The sequence below is a fragment of the Amblyomma americanum genome, chromosome 2 (genome assembly GCF_052857255.1).
Source record: "Amblyomma americanum isolate KBUSLIRL-KWMA chromosome 2, ASM5285725v1, whole genome shotgun sequence".
Taxonomy (NCBI): Eukaryota; Metazoa; Arthropoda; class Arachnida; order Ixodida; family Ixodidae; genus Amblyomma; species Amblyomma americanum.
Window position 1 is genome coordinate 26,887,826 of NC_135498.1, and position 24,436 is coordinate 26,912,261.

Here is a 24,436-nt window from a genome sequence, read left to right on the forward strand (position 1 = left end):
CTAGTTTTTCTGCGTTCCTCTGGTGCAGTGAGGTGAAGCCTGAAGTTCGTCGCGACCTTAATCAGTGATTGCGTCACGATTTTAAACACTCGTGCAAAAAAAAAAAAAAAACTCAGCATGCTTTACCTACAAGACTCATACATTTGAATCCTTAAATGTCGTTGAATTCTTAATAAAAAAAAGCATTTCAGCTCGGGTTGTCTGAACCTACAATAATAATAATAATAATTGGTTTTTTTTTGGGAAAGGAAAGGGCGCAGTATCTGTCTCATATATCGTTGGACACCTGAACCGCGCCGTTAGGGAAGGGATAAGGGAGGGGGTGAAAGAAGAAAGGAAGAAGGAGGTGCCGTAGTGGAGGGTACCGGAATAATTTCGACCACCTGGGGATCTTTAACGTGCACTGACATCGCACAGCACACGGGCGCCTTAGCGTTTTGCCTCCATAAAAACGCAGCCGCCGCGGTCGGGTTCGAACCCGGGAACTCCGGATCAGTAGTCGAGCGCCCTAACCACTGAGCCACCGCGGCGGGTTAAAGCATCATTGATTGTTTCAGTTTTGTAACACAGAGACGGTTTCAATGAAAACCGTAAAATCAACACCAGAATGTCAATTGACAGCCTGGTATCTCACTCCAGCTATGGGCCTTACTTCGAGCAGAATTTTCTGGAGTGCGACCACACTCATTATAATCTCTCGTCCAAGAGCCTCGGCCTTTCGCAATTATTCAACCAACGCGAGCAGCTAAATGTTCACGACACATGATCCACAGGACAGCAGATGTTTAATACAAGGCCTTTCACCCTGACCGAGAAAGCAAACCCAGGTCACCTTTGACATATACGGAGTGTTCTTTCTTTAGAAATGACACAGATCGAGAAGCGGAAGCCAAGTCTAACGGCAAGCCAATCCATACATCTTTCCATTGGAAAAACTGTGATCGCGAAAGCTGCCCCTTAGCCTAGAAAAAACTGCGCACAAATCCTATCTCAGATAGAAAGTGAGCTAGATCCTCCTTATGTGCGTATCCAAATGAGCCAAATCCACTCGTGAGAGCCTCATTTACTTGCTTGAGCCCCATAGCGTGGGGTATTTCGAGCATGGTTTACGCGATAGCGTATACAGCTCGTTTGGTCGAAAAGCCTTCGGCGTAGTAGTAGTAGGAAATAATCGGGGGCTGCGTAAAAAATACCGTATCACGGTAGCTTACAGTTCTAGTGACTGATGATTGGTTGGTGTGGGACAGGCGAGGACGAGTTAATGAAGTCATTGCATTTAATTTATTAACTGATTAATTAAAGAACTGAAAAAAAAGAAAAATTAGAAAAAGGGGTTTAAAAGTGTCAAAATGGTCAGAATGAAAAGCCAGTGCTTGATTATGGTAATTAAAAATTGTTTGTTTAATTGATCAACTGAATTATTGAAACAATTGAAAAAATAAATGGAAATGCGTTCAAAGGTGTCAAACTAATCAGAATAGAAAGCCTAACACACTACGCTGTCGTGTCAAAACCCTTAAGGCGGAGCTGAAGTGTACTCTGCAGTTTTTTTTTATCCAGCGCTACTGTTCGATCGATTGCGTAGGATAAGAAAGAAGAAGGCGACGATAACGAAGGGATAATTAGCCCCGTAGTGGAGGAAGCAAGGATGCACATCAACTGCATTTAACTTCTAACTGTTTCTTTGCTAGAGTTGGTATTGGCTTCCTTTATTACTAGAGAAATCGCAGACGCCGGCAGGAAGCGGCAAGAATAGCGGTTGTCCTGTTGTTTTTTTTTGTCCTGACTGCGTCTATCATTTTGCTACCAATAATTAATTTAGGATACTACATTGAAGTGCAGTAAATTTTGATCTAAAACATTAAAGCTAGGTTACTTTTCCGCTGCAGAAGTGGGAATAACAGAAAAAGAGACTGCCACATCTGCGCTTGTGACAGAAGAGTGCTATTGACATTCACTTGTTTGTGTTAGTAGAGAACCAGCGCCCCTGACTGCACACAATGACTGTATGTTCTAGTTCTTCTAAAAGCGTTAGCTCTTATTCATCACGTTTCTCGATTCCTTGGGGTCTGCTACCACCTCCCTTCTGCTTGAAATTTTCTGTCCGAGAAATTCAAGATGGCGGCCCTTATAGTAAATCGATATAGCAACACAATTGGTGATTGATTGGTGACGTCATTAGTATATCGAATTGGTGATTTATTGGTGACGTCACTGATTTTGTGACGTCATAATTAACTAGTCACGAGACTATTAATCGCTTATCGCTTAGTAATTCATAACGTCATCATAAAACTAATAAGTTATTTGGAATCCTCTAGACCAGTAGAACGCGTTAGATACCAATATTAACTAATGAAGTCAATATTTATTTGTGAATAGACATATTTATTTGCTTATAATTAATTAACCGATGTAGCCATGATCTAAATCATGGCATATTCGTAACGAGCTCGATGAGTAGAACATGTTAGAGACCAATATCACCTAATTAGGTTAATAGTTAGTTATGGTTAGGCTTAACATGGGGGCCGTGACGTGTGCACTCGGCACCTCACAATTTCATAGCTCATGACGACCGGGCACCTACCGCCTTGAGGTAAGGAAGACGACTCGAAATACTTTTTTTGCCCGAATTGGTAAAAAATATCCGACCGCAAGGGGGTAGTTGCCCGCTCGCCGCGAGGTACGGAAAAGTAGCCTAATCACGTGGTAATACATCGCATAGACGATAGATGGCGCTACCAAACAAGTAACGCTCGTTACTTCAATGTCTTCCAAACGGTGCCGGCATAATTTTTTTGCTGTATTTACAGCCTATAGTCATTTTAAGGTTTGATTTCATGAAGAGAGATTTATTAGTTATTGTAGAAATAAAGTTTACGGAACATACCTCATTCAGACCTTTAGTTCGACATAGAAAAGAGCCAAATCCACAGTTTAAACGCCAATATTACATACCCAAATTATTTGCATTTTTTCAGCACATGGTGCTGTAGCGCTTCTCTAACATACATGTAAAGCATTTCATTACCAGCTTGTATAGCACTAGGGTTTATGCGGATAAAGAATGTTGGCGTGTTTCTCAGTTCTTGTTTAATTGTGTTTGATAAAGTGTGTCATAACTTACTACTATACAAATTGCAGCAACTTAACCTGGATCCAAATAGTCTAACCTGGCTTGAAGCTTTTCTTACAAACCGTGAACAGTTTGTTTCTATTAATGACCTCACCTCAGATCCGAGTGTGGTTCACTCCGGTGTTCCGCAAGGCTCTGTGCTCGGCCCGCTTCTTTTCCTTATTTACATTAACGACCTACCCTCCTGCATTTCATCTGACATTCACCTATTCGCCGACGACTGCGTAATATTCAGGGAAATAACATGCGATAGCGACATACTAATGCTACAATCCGACCTCGACTCCATCTCAACCTGGTGTAAATCTTGGCTAATGGACCTTAATGTTAGCAAGTGCAAATTCATGCGTGTGTCTCGAGTAACTAATAACTTGCCCTCTTATCACCTTAACGGTTTGTCTCTAGACTCTGTACTCTCTTATAAATACCTCGGTGTTCACATTACTAATGACGTTACCTGGACTGCTCGTGTCACACATGTCGTTAGCAACGCCAACAAAACAGTTGGATACCTTCGTCGTAACTTTGCTAAAGCACCATTATCGCTGAAGCTTTTACTGTACAAAACACTAGTTTTACCTAAACTCGAATACGCAGCATCGATATGGGATCCTTACCACAAGAACTTAACGCACTCAATTGAGATGGTCCAGAATACAGCTGCTCGGTTCATTCTCTCTAACTACAACAGAACTGCAAGCATAACCAGCATGAAATCTAGTCTGCGTCTGCCATCCCTTGCGTCCCGTCGTCGAGCACTTCGTCTTCGCCTTTTTCATAAACTTCTTCACCATTCTTACCTACGCGAAGAACTTATTTCACCCCCACAGTACGTGTCATCACGCATGCATCACGCCCACAAGGTTGGAATACCATTATGCAGAACGGAAACCTACTTTCATTCCTTTTTACCCCGGACATCTGACGAGTGGAATCACCTTCCCGCACCACCGGCACTGATCGATGATCACCGTTTATTTCAATATGCATTAGCTACCACTGTATAACTAGCAACCTTCTGTAATATTGTGCTCATATTTCTATGTTTTGTTACATTGTATAACCACCGCCCCTATAATGCCGTATGGCCCTGAGGGTATTTCAAATAAATAAATAAATAAATAAATAAATAAATAAATTGGATTTGGCTCATTAAAAAATAACTCATCATATATCCGGATTTAGAGGGTTAACCTGTTGCTGAAGCAGCAGCCATGATCGGTGCTTTGTCGACAGGTGTGTTTCTACAGCGAGAGCTTTCTTTAGGATACTTTACCATAAAAGGCAAGCGTTCCCTCATCCAGTTCAATCTGCTTGGCGCCAGATGGCGCGGCAAGTCTGCTGTACAGCAAGTGCAACAATATGCGGCCTACCAGGCTTTGTTCTGGGCCACATATTGTGGCTTGCTTTGCTTCGTCAGCCTTTGCAATGCTCCCGAAGATGAGAGGAACTTTCCTTCTCACCTGTCTGGGGATTAAAGGTCTCTGAGGTTTTAGATCGCCCCATTATTTATTTATTTATGTACCCTAAAGGCCCTTTCGGCCATTACATAGAGGGCAGAGTCAACTGAACAAAACAGATTAGAACAAGCGCACAGTAAAAATCGCACTTCCCAAAGTACACATAGAGTAGATTGCCGTCAGAAATGCAAAAACAAAGTAAAAGAATATAGAGAAAGCTATGTTATTTATACAATAGTTTATATGACCTTCAAGAATATGACGCAGTCAAATTACCGATGTGCACGCATAATACTGAGCAGGGGATGCAATACTGCAGAGAATACAGCCCTATACGTGAAGCGGAAAAAGAAAGAACAAGGAGTAAGCAATCAGAAGCGCCGTAATTAAAGTATCGGCAACAAAGCAGCCAAATGAGCTTAACGTTTCATTCACTCCAAAGCCTTGAGGAATGACGCGTGGTCAGGTATGGAGGCGGCATCTGGTGGCAAACTGTTCCATTGCAAGATGGCAAGCAGCAGAGGTGAATATTAATTTAAACAAATTTGCGCGCGCAAATGTGGGGATTATTTTAAATGGATGGTCTAAACAGGAATATATGCCGGGAGCAAGGCACAGAGACGTTTCTGGAAAGTTGGATGAACCATGATATAGTTTATGCATGAAGGATAGGGAGGTATTTCTCGTTTGAAGGAGCTGAACCGTTGTTGAAGGCTACTTGCGCCAGTTAGGTTGGAATAATCGAGGGAAATAGACCCGCTGCTTTACTCTCAAGTGATTCAATGAAGTTTGCTAAGTAAGCTTGATGAAGGTGCCAGATGATGGATGCATATTCAAGTTGAGAACTGACAAGGCATGTATAGGAGATAAGTTTTCTTGCTGATTAGCTTGACACAGGGTGCGCTTCAGGTATCCTAATGCTTTAGCGCCCTTGTTAACGATGGGCTCAATGTGAGTATTCCAAGTAAGGTCGGAAGACAAATGAACTCCTAGATATTTAATGAATGATACACATTCGATTTGCGCCTTAGAAGCGATCCGCTTGGGCTGAACATTTATGGTAGAAATTGCCCTTGCCTAGAGTTTGTACACCGGTGTCGAGTGCAGCCATCTATAGTCGCTTTCTTGCCTGTTCTCTCTGCGCAGTTGGTGTACGAGGGCACCTGCCTGCCACGAGAGGGCGACGTGGTGATCCAGCCCAGGATGACCATCACACTGTCCTACATCGAGGCCAAGCGGAAAGCGCAATAGGGGCTCTCCTCGTGTAGCCACCGCCGACGCCCCCGCCACCTAGCGAGGGCCCGCATCATTACACTTTTCCGTGTTAACTTATTCCCGTCTCTCGCCTCTCTCTGCTTCACCCACTACCACTACCTCCAGCCACCGCCAAGGGCTGCCGTGCGGCAGCGCGCAACTTGCTCGCCAGGGGGCCAGCCAACGGCAGGGCTGCTTTTCGCCCAGTAGGCAACTACGTTTAAAAGCCAGCTGGGAATGCGGTGAAGAGATCGCTTTGTTTTTTAGTGTCCACGGAAAAATATGTGGTCGTATCAGAAAGACATGCGCACGCCGCGAGATAAGCATCAGCGGCAGTGATATGAATGTAACACTTCGCACTTGAGTTCGGCATGCACGCTGTAATGTTTTCCGCAGTATCGCAGCCTCTCTTGTCCTTTCCTGCTTTTAATCGCCTTCGGCCAGGCAACGTAGCCAGCACGTGTATGCTTCAAAGAGGTCACCTTGCATGACTGCAGGAAGTAGCCACAGGACGCATTGCCAGGTCGTTTTTCTTTTTTAACTCAGAAAAAAATAAGAATATTAAGATTAGCAACAGGTTCCGTGATTATCTTGCTAACTATGGTTACGGTACACTAAACAAAGCATATTTGTTCGCATTAAGAGTGGCCGTGACTGTTTTCGCGGATATATCGACACCTGAGACCGGAAAATCTGGTGCACCCCCACAACATCTCGTCTTAACTTTTTTTTCACGATGTGCGCGTATTATCACATACTTGAGACATTATATACGGGTCAAATAAGAGCACGTCGCGAACGACGTTTATAGGATGCACGCTTGCAAGCCTGCCTACGGGTATTTCCTCATGAGAACAGAAGGAAACGCAAAGCATTTCACGCAGTGAGAGCAAAAGACTCACATAGGGTCCAAGGCGCCTCGGCTTCACTGATGTGGATCAAGTACTATTCTGGTTCTCCTGGAAGGCATGGTCTCACGAGTCTCGGCAGGGGGATCGAGCTCGCTACGAGAAACAGTATACATCACGGTACGCGTGGAGAAGCGCGTGGTATTTGGTTCAGTTCTGTTGGTGACCGCGCTGTTTTAGTAACTCCGCCGTTGGCTGGTACCCCGTGTCGGCTCTGTACAAACTCCGGTGACGTCAGAGTGACGTCGCTGAAGCGAGTATTCAATTTTAGGTTGTGACGTCCCGCTAGGCGCGTTGGCCCAGCAGTCGAAGCAACTGTGTCCACGGCGCCGACAGCAAGCCCTGCTACCGGACAGCGACACTGGCGACCACAAAGTGAAACCAATAAAGAAAAGAAGAAAAAAGAATGGAATAAATCTTAGCATCTCTTCTCAAATGCTCCTTCTCAGGCTGTCCTGCACACTAAACAAATTCTCACCCTTAAGGGTGCAAATCAGCTGTCCCCAGACGAACACCCTTTTGGGTGCTAAAATAATAATAATTGGTTTAATAATTGGTTTTTTAGGGGAAAGGAAATGGCGCAGTATCTGTCTCATATATCGTTGGACACCTGAACCGCGCCGTAAGGTAAGGGATAAAGGAGGGAGTGAAAGAAGAAAGGAAGAAGAGGTGCCGTAGTGGAGGGCTCCGGAATAATTTCGGCCACCTGGGGATCTTTAACGTGCACTGACATCGCACAGCACACGGGCGCCTTAGCGTTTTTCCTCCATAAAAACGCAGCCGCCGCGGTCGGGTTCGAACCCGGGAACTCCGGATCAGTAGTCGAGCGCCCTAACCACTGAGCCACCGCAGCGGGGCGTGCTAAAAAGGGTGCAAAAAAAAAAGATCAGCACCCTTCAGGAAGCTGCAAAGCATGAAAGTTTCGATGGCGCGCATCTATCCAAGGTTTTTGCTTCATGGGTGATACAGTGTGGAGCACCCTTCCAACATGCATTCGTAGAGGTGTTATGGAGAAATAGTATTCTTTAATGAGGGTGCAACAGTTACATCGTCTAAAGTATCACTAAGTGCACCCTTCATTAAGGGTGCTGACCTCTGCACCCTTTTTTAGCACCGAACAATTGGAAAAGGGTGTTCGTCTGGGGACAGCTGATTTACACCCTAAAGGGTGAGAAATTGTTTAGTGTGTGGTCAACACAGTGGAGCGGGAGAGGTCCCTCGTTCTAACCTCACTCTATATTCTGTCCTGGTCAACAAGAACAAAAAAAGTCAAGCTGCGCCAAGCTTCTACGTAACGGTAATACTCTGTGTGCACACTTTATGGGCTCATAAAATACGAAGCAACCGAGGTTTGAAAACGCACATTGTTAGCTCAGCTCGCAAATGTGTTCTTGTGGAATGCATGGGCACAGCGACGCCAACGCCGCCGTCCAAACCTAAGAACTGCACTAGGAGATTCGATTCGCTCATTCGTTGACTGCGAAATGCGAGCGCAGACTACTTATACGCTGCTGCTCGAGTAGATTCGCTGTTTGCCTACAAGACAAAAAGCAGAAAAATGACAGTAAAAAACAAATTAACCCCAAGAACAATGAAACACGAGGGGGGGGGGGGGGAGTACTTAATATCTGCACGCCCAGCGCGTAGTGCCGAGAGGCAATTGCTATGTTTGGCACTGGGCCGTACTGACCCTCGCCCGCTAACGGGCCGTGAATACTCTTGGCTGGTGGTCGCAGAGATTGCTGCCGCTCATGCCATATCAGCCATAGTCAAGCACCGTTACGCCCTGGAGGGCGTAGTGGCTACGCCATACGCTATGACTGCCGAAAGAATGGCCTCACTTGACAGCAATTTTAACGCGACAGCGTTAAGGAGCTCGTGTTGCAGAAAAGCCGGTGTCGTCGGCGTCGGCCGTGAGCGAAAAATTCCTCCTCCTTTTCGCAATTTACGCCACTGCCCAAACAGATAGCGCGCGACGGCAGCGCAAGGAAAGGAAGGGACGCCTGTCATATTTCTATGGTAATAATAATAATAATTGGTTTTGGGGGAAAGGAAATGGCGCAGTATCTGTCTCATATATCGTTGCACACGTGAACCGCACCGCAAGGGAAGGGATAAAGGTGGGAGTGAAAGAAGAAAGGAAGAAAAAGGTGCCGTAGTGGAGGGCTCCGGAATAATTTCGACCACCTGGGGATCTTTGCCCCGCCGCGGTGGCTCAGTGGTTAGGGCGCTCGACTACTGATCCGGAATTCCCGGGTTCGAACCCGACCGTGGCGGCTGCGTTTTCATTGAGGAAAAACGCTAAGGCGCCCGTGTGCTGTGCGATGTCAGTGCACGTTAAAGATCCCCAAGTGGTAGAAATTATTCCGGAGCCCTCCACTACGGCACCTCTCTCTTCCTTTCTTCTTTCACTCCCTCCTTTACCCTTCCCTTACGGCGCGGTTCAGGTGTCCAACGATATATGAGACAGATACTGCGCATTTCCTTTCCCCCCAAAACCAATTATTATTATAATTATTATTATTATTACTGGGGTTATGAGTTATGAGGTACGCAGAAATGAAGTGTTCCCGTTTTCTTTTGATCGCATCGGGTTCTTTAACACGAACCGGAATCTCGGCACGCGAAAATATTTGCGTTTTTTCCATCTAAATTCTGCCGGCAGAAAACTCGAACTCAACAGCCGAGCGCAGCAACCACAGAGACACTGCTGTAGGTATTTCGACTCGTCTTAATTCGTTCCGGGAGTCGATAGATATCTGTAGTTTGGTTCACATGTGTAACGATTAGGAAAATTAAAAATTGGTTTTTGAGTCCTTTTTCTCACGTTAGCCGCAGCCGTGGTGGTTCAGCTTTCGATGGCAGATGCCGTGGCTAGCAACATATTTTCCTTCCTCTGTTATTTTATTAACAACAACAACAACAACAACAACAACAACAACAACAACAACAACAACAACAACAACAACAACAACAACAACAACAACAACAACAACAACAACAACAACAACAACAACAACAACAACAACAACAACAACAACAACAACAACAACAAAGTAAATGACGCAGTAACTGTCTCATATATCTCGGTGGACACCCGAACCCCGCCGTAAAGGAAGGTATAAAGAAGAGAGTGAAAGGAGAAAGGAAGAAAGAGGTGCTGTTTCGGAGGTCTCCGGGATAATTCCGACCACATGGGAATCTAACGTGCCCTGACATCATCACCCGCCGCGGTGGCTCAGCGGTTGGGGAGCTCGGCTTGCCCATCCTTCCGTATTAGGAAGTTTGGCGAGTGTTGCTCATCTTTTCCTTCCTTGTATTCCACTTAAGTTCATAATGAAGTTGCTTTAATCCAGCTCGTGTAGAAACCACGAATAGTCCACTGAAATGTCATTTGCATTATGTGATACCTGTACAATGTTGACTCATTGTGATGTCCTTGAAAACCAGACCACTTGTGTAAAGAGTCCTTAGCATTGTAGATATTTTCGGAAAAACGAAATTCCCTTAAAGGGCGCTCGGCTACTGATCCCGAATACCCGGGTTCGAACCCGACCGCAGCGGCTGCGTTTCGATGGAGGCGAAAACACCAAGGCGTCCGTGTGCTGTACGATGTCAGTGCACGTTAAAGATCCCCAGGTGGTCGAAATTATTCCGGAGCCCTCCACTACGGCACCTCTTTCTACCCATCTTCTTTCACTCCCTCCTTTTCTCTTCCCTTACGGCGCGGCTCAGGTATCCAACGATACATGAGACAGATACTGGGCTATTTCCTTTCCCCAAAAACCAATTTTCAATTTTTGCAATTTGTCTGAAATTATCTGCAGGGTTTGCGCGTTGTTCAGAACCGGATTTGGTTCCATATCTCCGCATACAACGAGCGATAATACAGTTGCATATGTCATGACATCGAAGCTATATTAAATATATACTGCCTTGTGTGAGCGCCTTTAATGTCGTTTCCAAGAAAAAAAAGATGTTCAACAAATAAAAGAAAATGCCTAGTACTGTGACTATCTATGGAAACCGCCAGTCGCTCGACCACAAAAGTAGCCAGGGAGATGCAGCTTATCGCTTTCGACCAGGGTTAACCAGAGCTAAACCACAGCCAATTTTTTAACGTGCTCTGACATCGCACAGCACACGGGTGCTTTTTACGGTTAATAGAAGGGGGGTATGCTGCAGGGGGCATAACCTCCCAGATTTTAATAATAATAATAACTGGTTTTTGGGGAAAGGAAATGGCGCAGTATCTGTCTCAAATATCTTTGGACACCTGAACCGCGCCGTAAGGGAAGGTATAAAGGAGGGAGTGAAAGAAGAAAGGAAGAGAGAGGTGCCGTAGTGGAGGGCTCCGAAATAATTTCGACCACCTGGAAATCTTTAACGTGCACTGACATCGCCCAGCACACGGGCGCCTTAGCGTTTTTCCTCCATAAAAACGCAGCCGCCGCGGTCCTTCCCAGATTTTGAGATACCTGGTTCCTGACATCAGAGCAACCGGGCGTAACATTCAGCCTCCAAATGCATAATACAACAAAGAAATGGCCACGTAGGTCAGACGCGCAATGAGGAGATCGCTCACCACGGCGCACCACGGCTGCTGCTGTTGTTGACAGGAAGCATGAAAAGGAAAGTGCACGGGCCTGCCCACTGGCTCAAGCCGAGCCACAATCGCTGCCACGTGCAGAAAGTGAGAGAGTTGAAAGAGAGGAGAGCAAAAAGTGAAAGAATAGACGTTCGTTGTTATGTCCCAGGCGGATCCCGGAGGCAGTGCAAAACCGGGCGAACCATAGGCGCAGGTGAAGCAAGCTTCAAGCACTCCGGCACAATTCTAAAAATAAGTTTAATATCCTGGGTCTAAATGGGACCCGCAGCAGATATTAAATCCAAATGGGATCCGCAGCATAATGGCTGATTCATCTGCGCGGCTTCATCTAACAATAGGTGCACTGGTTTGTTTGAAAACTTTGAGGAAATGTATTAATAAAAGTCGATATTTTTGCACATGCATCCAAGAGTTAGCAGTCTGCTTCTAAAAGAACCCCTTTAACCTAACTTCTGCACCTCTTTGGCGGACGCATTTTAGTGCAGGTGAGACACCAAACAGTTGCCGCCACCGTCTTGAAGATGAAGTAACGAGTGTTAGCTGTTTGATATACCAGAATTGATACGAATGAAATTAAACTGAGATTCACCAATGAAAATGCGAATTTTACATCTTGAATTTATAAGTGACGTCACCAATAAATCATCACTTGGATATGTCAGTGACGCCACCACTCAATCACCAATTCTACTTGCTAATGACGTCACCAATAAATCCACAATTAGTTTGCTATATCGATAGTTTGCTATATCGCAAAAAAACGCCGTGTGCTGTGCGATGTCAGTGCACGTTAACGATCCCCAGGTGGTCGACTTTAAACCGGAGACCTCCACTACAACCCCTCTTTTTTCCTTTCTTCTTTAATTCCCTCCTTTATCCCTTCCTTACGGCGCGGTTCAGGTGTCCGCAGAGATAAGTGAGACAGTTGGATGGATGGAAACAACTTTATTAGACGAAAAAAAGAAATCTTCCAGGGTGGTCCCCTACTGGTCCAGGAATCCACTGGCTTGAGCTTCACATAATGCCCGATCCACCAGCCATATCTGGCCTATGGGCTTTGCGGTCCGTAAAGCAGCCTCCCAGGAAGAATGAGGGAGTTTGGGGATGGGGGTGCTGCCTGTGGGGAAGGACATTCTCACAGGTAGTGAAAAAGTGTAGATCTGGGCACGCCACAGGTGTTACAATGAGGAGGAAAGATGGGGTGAAAGCATGAGAGACGGTAGAATGAAACAAAGCAGCCCGTCTGTAGTGGTCGCCATGTGGCGCTGGATAAGGGCGACAAAGTAGTGTGGGGTGGCGGTAATGTCATGCGGCTGAGTTTGTAGAATGCGGTGATTTGATGAAATGTATAAAGGACCGATGGGGCCTCTTGCGCAGGGTTGGGTGCCTGATCTTCTGGGGTCCGGGAGGAGAGTTCTCGGGCCCGCGCATGAACGCGTTCATTACCGGGGATCGAGGCATGCCCACGGATCCACGACAGAGTAACCGTTCGGTCGAGAGAGGTGGCTGTGGCAAGAATACGGTGTGTGGCCGGCGTCGCCACGCCCTTTAGGTAGTGGCGGTATGCGGCCTGGGAATCTGTGCAAATTTCGGATATGTTTTTGTCAATGGTGGAGTGGGCCAGCGCAAGTGCGATGGCGGCTCCTTCCACCTCTGCAGGCGAATTATCAGAATATCAGAATATCAAAGCCATCAACGTAGTACGTTACTGCCGTCAGTGAGACGCAGAGAGGCAGAACCACGACCGTGGGTTTGCCTTGTTGATGGCTGGCCCAATGTACAGAGGGATGACCCTCTTGGCTACGATGCACACCATCTTGGAACTCACCTCCATTCCTCCGAGCCATGGTCTGCTGATGCTTTTGAAGGTGTTGTGGCATTTATTAGGTGTTCGTACTTTTCCAGCCGAGTGTCCATGAGGCTGTAGCCTAACACGCCATTTGTGCTATTAGCAACAAAATAACCGAACTTTTTGTTCAACCTACATTATAAGGAGTGCTATCTTAAGAGCCTGGTTTGGGAGCAAAGTTTAGCTAAGTTTTTATAATGCTCATCCGAAGGGGCTTAGTTCAAGGAAATATTTCCTCAGCACAAATAGTGACGGTAAATGGACGTTTAAAGTGGTCAGGACGGCACCGTACTCAAGCCAGATACAAGACGAAAAAACAAAAAAAAGGAAATCCTCTTTGTCAATGTTCAGCTTACGTGTCGTTTCCAGCTTGCGACAGGCCCACTAAACTGTTCATGTTACTTCAAAATTCCGCGGTATGAAACGCTTTTCCATTCCTGGACACTCAAGGGACAGTGAACTTTAAACAAGAAGAAAGTGTTTAATTTGCGAGAGGCACTTGTCAAGAACTGTCGACACCACTTTTCCAGTTGGAATCTGACAAAACTGTAGTTGAAGCACGAATAAATAGAAATAAACTAGAAGATAGACGGAAGCTGGAGTTTAAAAGCGCATGTATCAGGCAGCCTCCAGCTTATTTTCTTCTTCTCAGATCACAGTCGAAAGAAAGTGCACGGTCGCCTTTTTGGGCTGAAAAACAGCACAATAAGCAAGAACGGAACGTACGGCACTGAACAGCGACAATCGTACTTAAGAAAGAACATAAAAGAAGAGAAAGAAGAATGAATAGTGCGAAGTGCCACTCCATGTACTCTTTCCAAAGGAGGGGGGAGTGCGCTTTTCAGCGCCGGCCTTTAGATACACCTCCGGAGAACAATCTTTATATTCGGTGTAAAGGCCGCAGACACCGATTCTTTTCCTCCTCGAACCCCTCCTCGTCTCAGTAGACGCAACTCTCGCCAGCCTCGACGAAGGCGTTTTTCAGGCCTGTTCTGCCACCTCTTACGTATACTCAGTGTGCCCTTGTTTATGGCGCCTAAAACCGATCGGGTGGAGCCAGCCACTCGAAGATAATGGAGTCTAACATCTCTATGCGAAAGGAATGACAACGCCAGAAAGTAGAGATTAAAAGTAAAAGAGAAGTACTACATGGCAACCAAAAGAAAGGAAAATAGGGTGACAAGCTAAGGGCAGCACGAACCGGGTTATAGCTGTGAGATCTGGCTCGGACCCGCACATAAATAAGAAAGCCGACCGGTCGGTCGCTAGCTGGTCCCTCGTATCGCCATCAAGAAATGGCGCCAGAATGGAGGGTGGCTGGGCGTTGGACGAAGGGTGACTCCCTAATCGCCACTCGGTGACGCTGGCTTGTGATTCTAGCTCACGGGGTCGCACTCGGAGGAATGCAGCTCGGGGGGGGGGGGGGGGCGATAAAACAGCGATCTTTTCCCCCTCCCTTGCGCACCCTCCGTTGTATCTCGCCCTTCGCAGGGCCGAAAAGCGCGCGAAGTGTTACGCTGTATATACAGCATTGAGAGAGGGAGACAAAATAGAAAGGAAAGATAAAAAAATGAGGAAATGATTACGAAAAGAAAGAAAGGAGAGAAGGAAGAGTGAAAGAAGGAAAGATAGAATTGATAAGTAGGAACCAAAGAGCAGACGGTTGGGAAAGGGAAGGAGGAACAATAAAATGGGAATCTACTTGAGAAACTCCGGGGCGTCTAGTTGCGAGCCGACGTTGTTTCGCGTTGAGTCAGAGTGCGCGATAGAGCATGGTGAAAGCAAAAGCCGCAGAGTTTTTCTTGATTTTCGTGCTCCTATCTCTGTGCCCAACAATGAAGGCAGAGATATTGTTGTTTTGCGTTGGCTTGGGAGGATGGCTAGACTGTGGGGGATGGCGATTCATATAGGGCTTGGGGGGGGGGGGGGGGGAGGGAGGGGGGTGAGGGGAAGGAGGGGGCATTCGCCGTGTCTTCCTGTATTTTGTCGTAGTGCGCGTGGTCAGGTCACAGTGGGTCATCGTCGGGTCCGACGGCCTCCTCTGTTTTGCTCGCGCACATACGCACGTCACAACCGGTCGCAGGGGGTGGCGATCGCAGCTTGGGTTGCCTCTCAGGAATGTGAGCTCTGCCACGTGACAAACGTCTGGAGCGTATTACGCGAAGCATTTTCTAGCGTACCACTCCACCCCCCCCCCCCCCCCCCCCCCCTCCCGGGGTCGGTGCTGAGCATGGCAATGAGTAACTCGGCTCAGTTTAATTGAAGTGAATGAACTTTTGTTTCCCAGACGCGGGCGCAATCCTGGAAAGAGTACGTGGATAAAACTTTAACTCCATCTTTTATAGTAACTGGGAATAATCATGCTCATACGTGGTTGCATCGCATCACAATTCATTCCCAAACGTCTTACCTTCTCGTTATCAACTTTTCATAATAGCATTGTTAATCCATTTTCTTTTATAATCAGCAGCTGTCAAATGTATTGAATTGGTTTCTGTAAAAGGGCAGTTCTATGTAAGTGTTTTGTCACACCTTTTGCTTGCTCTACGGTCCCGCGTTACACTAAACCTGAATCAAAAGAAATAAAAAAAATTAAGGAAGGGAAGAAGGAGGACTATGCGTCTAAATTAATAAGACAATCGCCAACGCTTCATGGGCACTCATTGACAATTCAATCTTCGAGTTGGCAACGAAACAGTACCGAACTTTCTTCTGAAAGCGGGCTTTCTTGTCTAGCGCTCTGTTGGCGTGAAGGCGGCTCCTTACCATGCAGAGAAGCCCATCTGCTAAGATTTGGTGAGCGCTGCAACGTGCACAAAAGCCCATTGCGCTTGCTATTACGAAAATGCCCCCGCGTTTGAGTGCAAAAACTTTGTACCGCAGCGGTGCCCTAGTGGTTTGAGGATGAGCTTCGCATGTGGGAGGTGCGGGGTTCGATCCCCAGTGCTGCCTGGCCCCCACGGGTGATGGATTGGGTACAAGCTTTCCTCCTGTCTGGTGATCGGCTTACTGAAAAAAAAAAAAAAACTTGGAAAATGTGTTTCTGGCTCCATACTGTAGATGAAGGTACCATAAGCCTTGGCGCTGTTTGACCAAAGCTGCCTTTGCGCCATTAATTATATAATCAGCATCATCAGCATCCCCGCCATCATCATAAACCCTTGTAGTCCCATTCCTAGCTGCTTGGTCGTATATGAAAATTTAATGGAGACCTCTGCTCTCCCTCCCTCCCTCCCTCCCTCCCTCCCTCCCTCCCTCCCTCCCTCCCTCCCTCCCTCCCTCCCTCCCTCCCTCCCTCCCTCCCTCCGCCACCGAGTCATTCGGTTAGTAACTGCGTTTAAGACAACAGCGGCGATCTTCAGGCCTTTTATTAGACACAGCGAAAACAGACTTGGCAGGTGGCTTACCTTCTTGGCCACAAATTCGCTCAGCTTTTGAATTTTGCAGGTCACCTAATCTTCACACGTTTGGCCACAAAGCGCGTTCATTAGTTGTAATGCCTAACTAAAATCATCCAAAAACACAGAAAAATTGTACATGGGCCACTATGGATCAATTAGTAGACGGAGGTTCTGCCACACTACGAAGGAGTAGAGATATACCATGAGACGATGAGAAGAGCATCTGCGGAAAGTTCACTTGTTGGGAGGGACCTTTCTGCTTTGAGGCTCGTATACCACTTGAAAGTTAGGTGCTACCAGTATCAGCCTATGAGACTGTTTAAACGGGCTTTGAATGCGCATTGAGATCAGTCTGATCTGGAGCAGGGTTGCTGTAATCAGAGATTTCGGGACGTCTCCAGAAAACCTCTTTCCATATTCAAAAATCTCTTGGTGAGTGGTCTGCGTACATAAAACTAATTTCCCACCCCCGTTAACGTCAGCATAAAGGAAATTGACATAGCCTTATGCGCTCCTTGGGCTCATTGGCTACTATCTTCCTTACTATATTAACGAAGTTGTTGCATTTGTTGTAATATTCAGTTTTTCTTTGCATGGCTCTTCGGCCTTTTCTGTATACGCTGCTGTAAACTCAGGTTTCGCAGCGAATGAAAACAGCGCACAAAAAAGGAGACAGCACTTTTATTCTTGTTCAGTACAACCTCGCGATACAATGAAAACTGGACATGTCCTTTCATTCATCTTGGGAAACATGACGGGGGTCACTTTTGCACAGCCAACAAAATACTCAGGACTAGACTACGAAGAGAACACGATAAGACAAAAAAAGTGCAGACATTTTAGGGGCTCTTCTCTTTCAAATAGAGCAGTGCACAAGCTGTGCAAGCACTTCTGACTTCAAGTTTTAAGCGAAATGAACAAAATTTGTCATCTTCGTGGGTTTACTCCTTCCAAGAGAATATACCCGAGTAAGCAAGATGACGCCAGCCGTTGCTTCCGCGACGCTGCCGCACTTTAATGAGACGGAATAAAGCTAGAATACTGGCAAAGTGAATGATGTGTCTTTTCTTTTTTTTTTTGTCAGCTCGCATGCTCCCTTTTTTTAATTTTCTGTTTGCATTCAGAGGTAGAGTGCGGTGTAGACGTGTCTCGTGTGACTGCAAAGTGAGTTCAATGAAGACTTTTTTGGAAGGAGAAAGGAAAAACAAAAAAAAAAACCCTAATTATTTCATGATAACCTTGTTGCAACCAACTAGGAAGATTCATCCCAGTGGGACCAGCAGAACAACTATAGGCTTCAGTGCACGTGCTGTCTGACCACTACAATCAGCACCAGTCATTCTAGAGTTTACTTCTTCTTTTTAGGTTGCTTTTGCCCTGGTACATATCGTTCAAGAGGGTACAAAATTTCTCTGCTCCACACCTCAAACGACATCGACATCACATCGCTTCCATCCTCTTTCAGCGGACCTACACTATGCAGCCCATACTTGGTGTTGGTGGGAGTAAAAAGAGAGTAAGCTCTCCTATAGCGCACTCCCTTTTATAAAAGAGAGTGTAAGAGGACAGCTTACTCCCTTTTTACTCCTTTCTGTTTAGAGTGTACAAGATCTCAATTTCAAGCCTCAAGGCATACATGGAATCGTCACATTTGAATTTGATTTATCCATGCCGCCGCAGGGTACATCGATCGATTCCTGCACCGGCGATGGATTTAGGAATTCAGACGCCCTATTAATCGCCGACGTGCGACGCCATTTTCGTGCTTCGCCCGATAAACGCCAGTGTGCTGGCATTTCTATGTTTTATAAAACAAGGCGTTATTCACGCCGGTGTCAGTGGCGCCACCTTCTGGAGGTGATGCTGAACCTTCAGGAAGCATGGCGTATCGCCTTTGCTTTTTAAGGGAACATCAGAAGTGTGTCTCAAACTCAAATTTTATTTTCATCATATTTTGTGTCCCTTGGCACACACAAAAAAAGGCCCTGAATACAATGTCGCTAGGGAGAGGAGTTGTTCGAAAGGGTTCAGGTGACAAAGGCAGTGAAAACTCGAAGACACTTTCACAATAGCATTCAACAACGGCACAGTCTAAGGAACAATGGCCTGCTAAAGTTTTACAAGCTTCACTGAACCATCAACTAACAAACACGACAGCCAAGCACGCAGAATGTAGTGATTAGCCTTTCTCTTCCGTCTGGACATCATTCCGCGGGCATCTTCAACCGCGACGATTAAAACGCTTATATGAGCAACAGCCTGCGAGATTTGCTATCTTAAGTGCTATTAGGACAATATTTATGAGCGTTAGGCGTCACATTGTTTATGAGGGTGATCGAATGATTTAAAAACGTTTTTTTTTCGGTTGTCTTAAATACTAGTAAATGGCCCAAGTTGCCCTCGCAACATTTCCCCCATTTCTTTTGCCTTATTGTGGGCATTTGTGCTGTTTATACCGTGCACACTTGTCATTTTTCGACAAAACAAAAGAGGGCATTACTCAAAGTTAACCTTCGTTTCCCTATTTTCTTCGCGTTTTCCAGCTCCTTGTCCGGAGCGTTGAACTTCAATAGAATATATGAACCTTTTTGTCCACGTTTCTACATAAAACTGTATGTGCTGTGAGCGTGAAACGAAATACAAAAAAAAAACTACAGTTAAGCAATAATTTTAGTTCAGGGCAAGAAGGCGAGAAGGCTGACGCGCGGAAGTGTTAATGAACTCCTCCCGTAATTCTTCCCCGTGATCTAATAATTCTCTCTTTGGTGTTTGCATTTCAGTTATCTCGTTTGTGCTTCATTTGACTCTGGCAGCTGATACGTTTTGCTTTGCGCGATTGCACATGCGAGGGGGTATCATTGCTTGCTCTGCGCATGCGCACTTACTCCCCCGCATGCCATGACGAAATTAGTGGCCTCATCTAAGTGTCTAATGAACTGGTGAAGTTTTATGACCCAGATGTAATACTGCGTACATAGGATACATGAGCCGATAGATCCTTAAAGCGAAGGCTACGACTTCTGGCAGCCCTTGTTAGGAATCTGCTTTTCAGTGAGGTGGCGCTTGGCAAAATGAATGAAATGCCATGACTGTGTTATTAATCGTATATAAGCGCTGCACCACACTCGGTCGTCACCCACACATGATTTGCTGCTGAAACCGTTCGTTTTGTCGGCAGTGTAAGCAATCAAAGCGCGTCCAAATTGTCTGCGATTGATCTCTGATTTAAAATAACTCTAATATACAAAATTAAACCAGCTGCCGATTCCTCGATTAAACATTACGCACTTTATAAAGAGATGGAAACAGCACGAGGCATTGATCACTTGATCGCACTGATCGCCCAGGATCTTGTGCAGTTCCACTGCATAGCGTGCTACATGATCATGTAAGCACACTGATGTGATGAAAAAAGCTGATGGATTTGCAGTGAATAACAGCGATGTGGATAGTGTTTGAAACTCGCTGACGAAATACATCCGGGTGCTTAAAAGACAGGAAAATCACGCACTAGAACACCGGCTTTTAATCCTGCGAGCAGCTCGCGTATCTTACAGGATTGTACAAGGATGACGTATATATGCCTGATGTTGAGGCCTATTTACATTAAGCATTTCTTAAAGGAATTGCTCACCATAAAATACACGGAGCACATACGGAGAATAATCACATTATTCTTTTCTCATAGTGAAAATTCACGGTGTCAGCGGTCGTGCCAGTGCTGTGACGTCACAGAAGTGTGCTGCAGCGCTGATGGCAGATCATAGCCATGGGTTGGGCACGATAGTTAGGGTTAATATTTCAGCCGCTGAGTCCTTCCCCAAGAGTGAAATAATGATCTCTGTTGGCTTTCTGACAAGTGATAACTGCTGCTAGCGGTGCACAGGAGAACCGCTTAAACTTGTTTCTTGAGTATTTGTACTTCACTATAGCAAGAGACAAAACTCTTTGCATGTTTTACGCCCCCAAAGTGATCTCAGTTTCATATCAATGGAGCCTCCGTATTTTTGCTTTCGTACGTGAGGATATGCTAGGTCAGAAGTGCCCATACATATAAATACTACGAAGATCTACTAGTATGGGTACACTCAGTAACCGTAAGCAGACAATATTGCGTAAGAACTCGGTCATCACTGCTAATTTGGGCTCTTACATTAAAGGAAAAAATATTGCTTTGTTCGGCCACCTGATTTCTCTGCTTCCAGATTCGGTCATCTGGTTTTGACAGCTAACTTTGCTTCAGTGACTCACATTTGGAGAATGGCCGAATTCAAGTTGAATAAGACTGATCGCAGGTCATCAAGCATTTTTCTGCGCACAATTTTCTTTTCGGGCTTCTGGCCAATTCGGCAATGACTTAACAATAAACGCAGCGCATGGAAATTGAGCAGCGCTTATCAAAGCGATTCAAAAACGCTCGCGAAGGGCAGAGCACCGGATGCTAGCTGTTAGCGCAGAATGGCAGAGGGAGAGGGAGCATTGGGCAGAGGGAGCATTTGACAGAAATTCGCAATCGATTAAACAACTCAAAACTTGACTTACACGTCTCAGACGTGGGGTTCACGCGTATTTCTACCTCTGAAAACCGACCCACGTGTTAGTAAAATTTTGAAGCTTCTCTTTTCCATTACGAAAAGAGAAGCTCTGTTGGTAAAAGTTTGAAGCTTCTCTTTTCCATTACTGTTCAACGATGTATGAGACAGATATTGCGCCATTTCCTTTCCCCAAAAAACCAATTATTATTCCCAATTACTATCTCTTTACCATTACCTACAAACTACTGAACTCTACTCGCGACGCGGTATGAGCACTCACGACCATCGAGTTGGCATTGCGAATGCATGCCTTCACGTCGGCTACTTCATCACACATGCGGTGGCCAACGAAATTTCTGGTCTCCCTGCGTAATTATCAGAGACATCCCGAGCCAGTCTGAGACAGCTCTGGCCAGGGAGACATATCTGGTTAGTCTGAGACAACTCTGGCAAGACAATGAGCCTTGGCCAGACAGAGACAGATCAGACCAGAAGTTGATTCTCTGAATCAACCGCGTTCCTCTCAAATGCTCCTCAGCTGCAGCAGAGCCAGGGCCGTGGCCACTGAGAGCAGCTTCCACCACCGCAGGAGACACCAGGGGTCGCCGGGTGGCGGCGCCGAGGAAGCGGCGCTGTCGTTGCAGCTTCCCCCGTGCGCGTAGTGTCCGCAGTGGTCCTCGATCAGTGGTCCCGAGATGCGCTGCATGTGCCGCGCGAAGAAGGCGCTCGCCCGGTCGCCGCAGTCGCGCTCCACGTGGAAGTTCTTGCACTCCACGAATTCGCTGAAAGCACTGCGTCCGGAGTCGAGAGGAAAGGAGAGATTGAGGCGCGTATCAGTTTCAAGAAAAGGAAGCCAAGTAGCAGCAACCTGTGCGGCGTCGACAGCGGCCGACGCTCGCCACGTCCTTCTATACAGGTGCTCTTGGTGTTCGCATGCTTTTTTTGTACAGCCTTGTATTTATGCGTTTGGCTAAAATAAAACGAAGATGCGACATGTAAGAGGCTGTTGACGGTCAGGCTACTAAAGCATAGCTGTGAAAGCGGCCTTCCGATGGGACAAGCTAGGAAGAACATCCTGGATGCATGTCTTCTCGACAAGTGGTGATTTTAGAAGAGTTCTGCCGCCGTCGCTGTGGAGCAGGACAAGAATTAGGAACGGGTCCACTTAGATGCACCTAAAAAAACTCGAGCATCCCGTAGGAGAAGCATTCCTCTACGGTAATGCAGTCTCCCCATTCTAAAAGTGCTTTCCACTGTCCGCCTCTGTGCAACAGTTCGCAGTGACCCTCTGTTTAGAGTCTCTTTGTTGAATGTCAACAGGGAGAACTGCAGTGGCCGATGATGGTATACTAACCAGCAGGACCTCTTCAGTCCGTGGTCGACGTCCTGGGCCTGGCTGACGGTCTTGGCAAGCTCCAGGGTGCGCCGGTAGGCAGGGGCGCACTTTTCTTCATCCAGGGTCACGTTCCGGTTGCAGCGGGCGTGCCGCAGGAAGTCTGCGGAATCAATCAATCAATCAATCAATCAATCAATCAATCAATCAATCAATCAATCAATCAATCAATCAATCAATCAATCAATCAATCAATCAATCAATCAATCAATGCATTTATAATCAACCAAATAATTATTAACCAATCAGTCGGACAATTCATTGCCATCATTTATTGCACATTTGAAGGCCAAAGGGTATTAGACAAAGGGTACGATATGAAATATAGGAGATGGCTAGTTAACGTCAAGCAACAACACTGTTTTTAGGAACCAAATATAAGAGAGGTGGTATAATAATAATAATCGAATAGGAACGTTGAAGAACGTCGTTGACCGCAGACAATATAGCAGTGAAAGAGAACAAAAAAATCCCGAAAAATTACAATTAAAAACAATTCGTGATACAGTGATCGCAGAGCGAAGATTTTTTGGAGTCATGGTAACAGCTGAGTCAGGAAGTATGTACCATGATCGATAGCTATAAGCGATGGTAGGGAAGAAAATGAAGATGTTCGTGCGAGTGGAAGAAAACATTTGGAAAAGTTATCGATTCTAGTAGAAAAATATTGGTTGGAGGCAAACAAAACAGGTGGTAAGGACGTGATACACACCAGTTATTAGGTTTTAATCGCATAGGATATAACAGGATGCTTTACTGTGTAGGGACTCGAAGCGGTTAGTCAGAGCAGAGAAAGAGGGTTCCTAACTAAAGAGGCCTATTATAGTTTAGACTTAAGGAGGCTTTTGTGAGCAATGAGTTCAGTGTTGGTGCCAGAAACACGCAAAGACCGACGGAGAATACCCAAAGTACGGATAGCCGATGGCAAATCATTGCCGACATGTGCGCTCCAAGATATATAGTGGAATGTATAGACGCACGCTCGCACGCGTGTTCAGGCACACACGCAAGAACAAACTCAAAGCCGAAACGTTTATTTTCCACTTAGTCTCACGGAACGGCCCATCCAGTGTGTATCTATATTTGTAAACAAGACTTCATGCCAGCAGGCACACTGTCGCAAAAAAAAAAACAAGGAAAGAAACCATCTGCAGCAGCCCAACCTGCACCTCACCCGCCAGCTTCAGCCAACGTATGAAGCTAACAAGCTGCTTGATAAAACTCGGGACAAGTCGACGATCGATACCTGTAGAAGAGGCGAAGGTTTCTTTTCTTGGCTGACCGTGCGTGACCTGCAGGGTTCACCTACCCTGACGAGGTCAAGTTCAAAGTGCCAAAGTGGCTAGCTTTCAGCGGGCTTCATTTCACCAGGTCCGATTTTTTTTAAAACACTGTTTCATACACTGTGAACAGTGCTTGACGGAAAACAATACAAGAGAGAGAGCAACAAGCGGGAAAAACTATTGGTATAAATTTTCGACAGAATATATGCATGCAGTCACATCGACGGTCACCGCACAAATTTCAGACGTCGCTTTCTATTGCCGAGGGACCAGTATCTGTAGATCGAGGTTCGTGTAATTATTAAATTTCAGCGCTGCGCGCCGGACGATCGAATGTTGCGTTCTCGGTCGAGTAGTCACGGTCTCCCTCGAAGTGAGCTTCTAGCTTTCGCAAAACGACGTCCAGACCGCGTTTTTCGCGTTAGTGTTTTTTATTTTTCATTTTTTCAGTCAAGCGGGATAAAGCGAAGCGCCCAGAGTTTTCACGAATCTCTTACGTAGAGTCTTGATCCTGTAAAGAAAAAAAAAAACGTCGAAGAAAAACGCTCAAGTGATCCTTCAGGACCTTCTTGCTCTGTGACACGTTGGCCAATCATTCGTTTGGT

General features: G+C 46.0%; 2 protein-coding genes across 4 annotated transcripts in view; one reads left to right on the top strand and one right to left on the bottom strand.

Annotated features, from left to right (window-relative positions):
- Window positions 1-6,392, top strand: part of LOC144120837 (uncharacterized) — a 37,243-nt gene extending 30,851 nt beyond the window's left edge. For 2 of the 3 annotated variants that reach the window (XM_077653594.1, XM_077653595.1), the window contains exon 5: window positions 5,746-6,392. In XM_077653594.1, coding sequence (XP_077509720.1) covers window positions 5,746-5,850 — 105 coding nt within the window. In that variant the 3' untranslated portion in view covers window positions 5,851-6,392. The remainder of the gene's footprint in view (window positions 1-5,745) is intronic. The other variant, XM_077653596.1, reaches the window with a different exon arrangement.
- A 10,892-nt stretch (window positions 6,393-17,284) lies between these two features.
- Window positions 17,285-24,436, bottom strand: part of LOC144120839 (uncharacterized) — a 141,237-nt gene continuing 134,085 nt past the window's right edge. The window contains exons 4-5 of the mRNA XM_077653597.1: window positions 22,510-22,651; window positions 17,285-21,946 (exon numbers count right to left, since the gene is read on the bottom strand). Coding sequence (XP_077509723.1) covers window positions 21,679-21,946; window positions 22,510-22,651 — 410 coding nt within the window. The 3' untranslated portion in view covers window positions 17,285-21,678. The remainder of the gene's footprint in view (window positions 21,947-22,509; window positions 22,652-24,436) is intronic.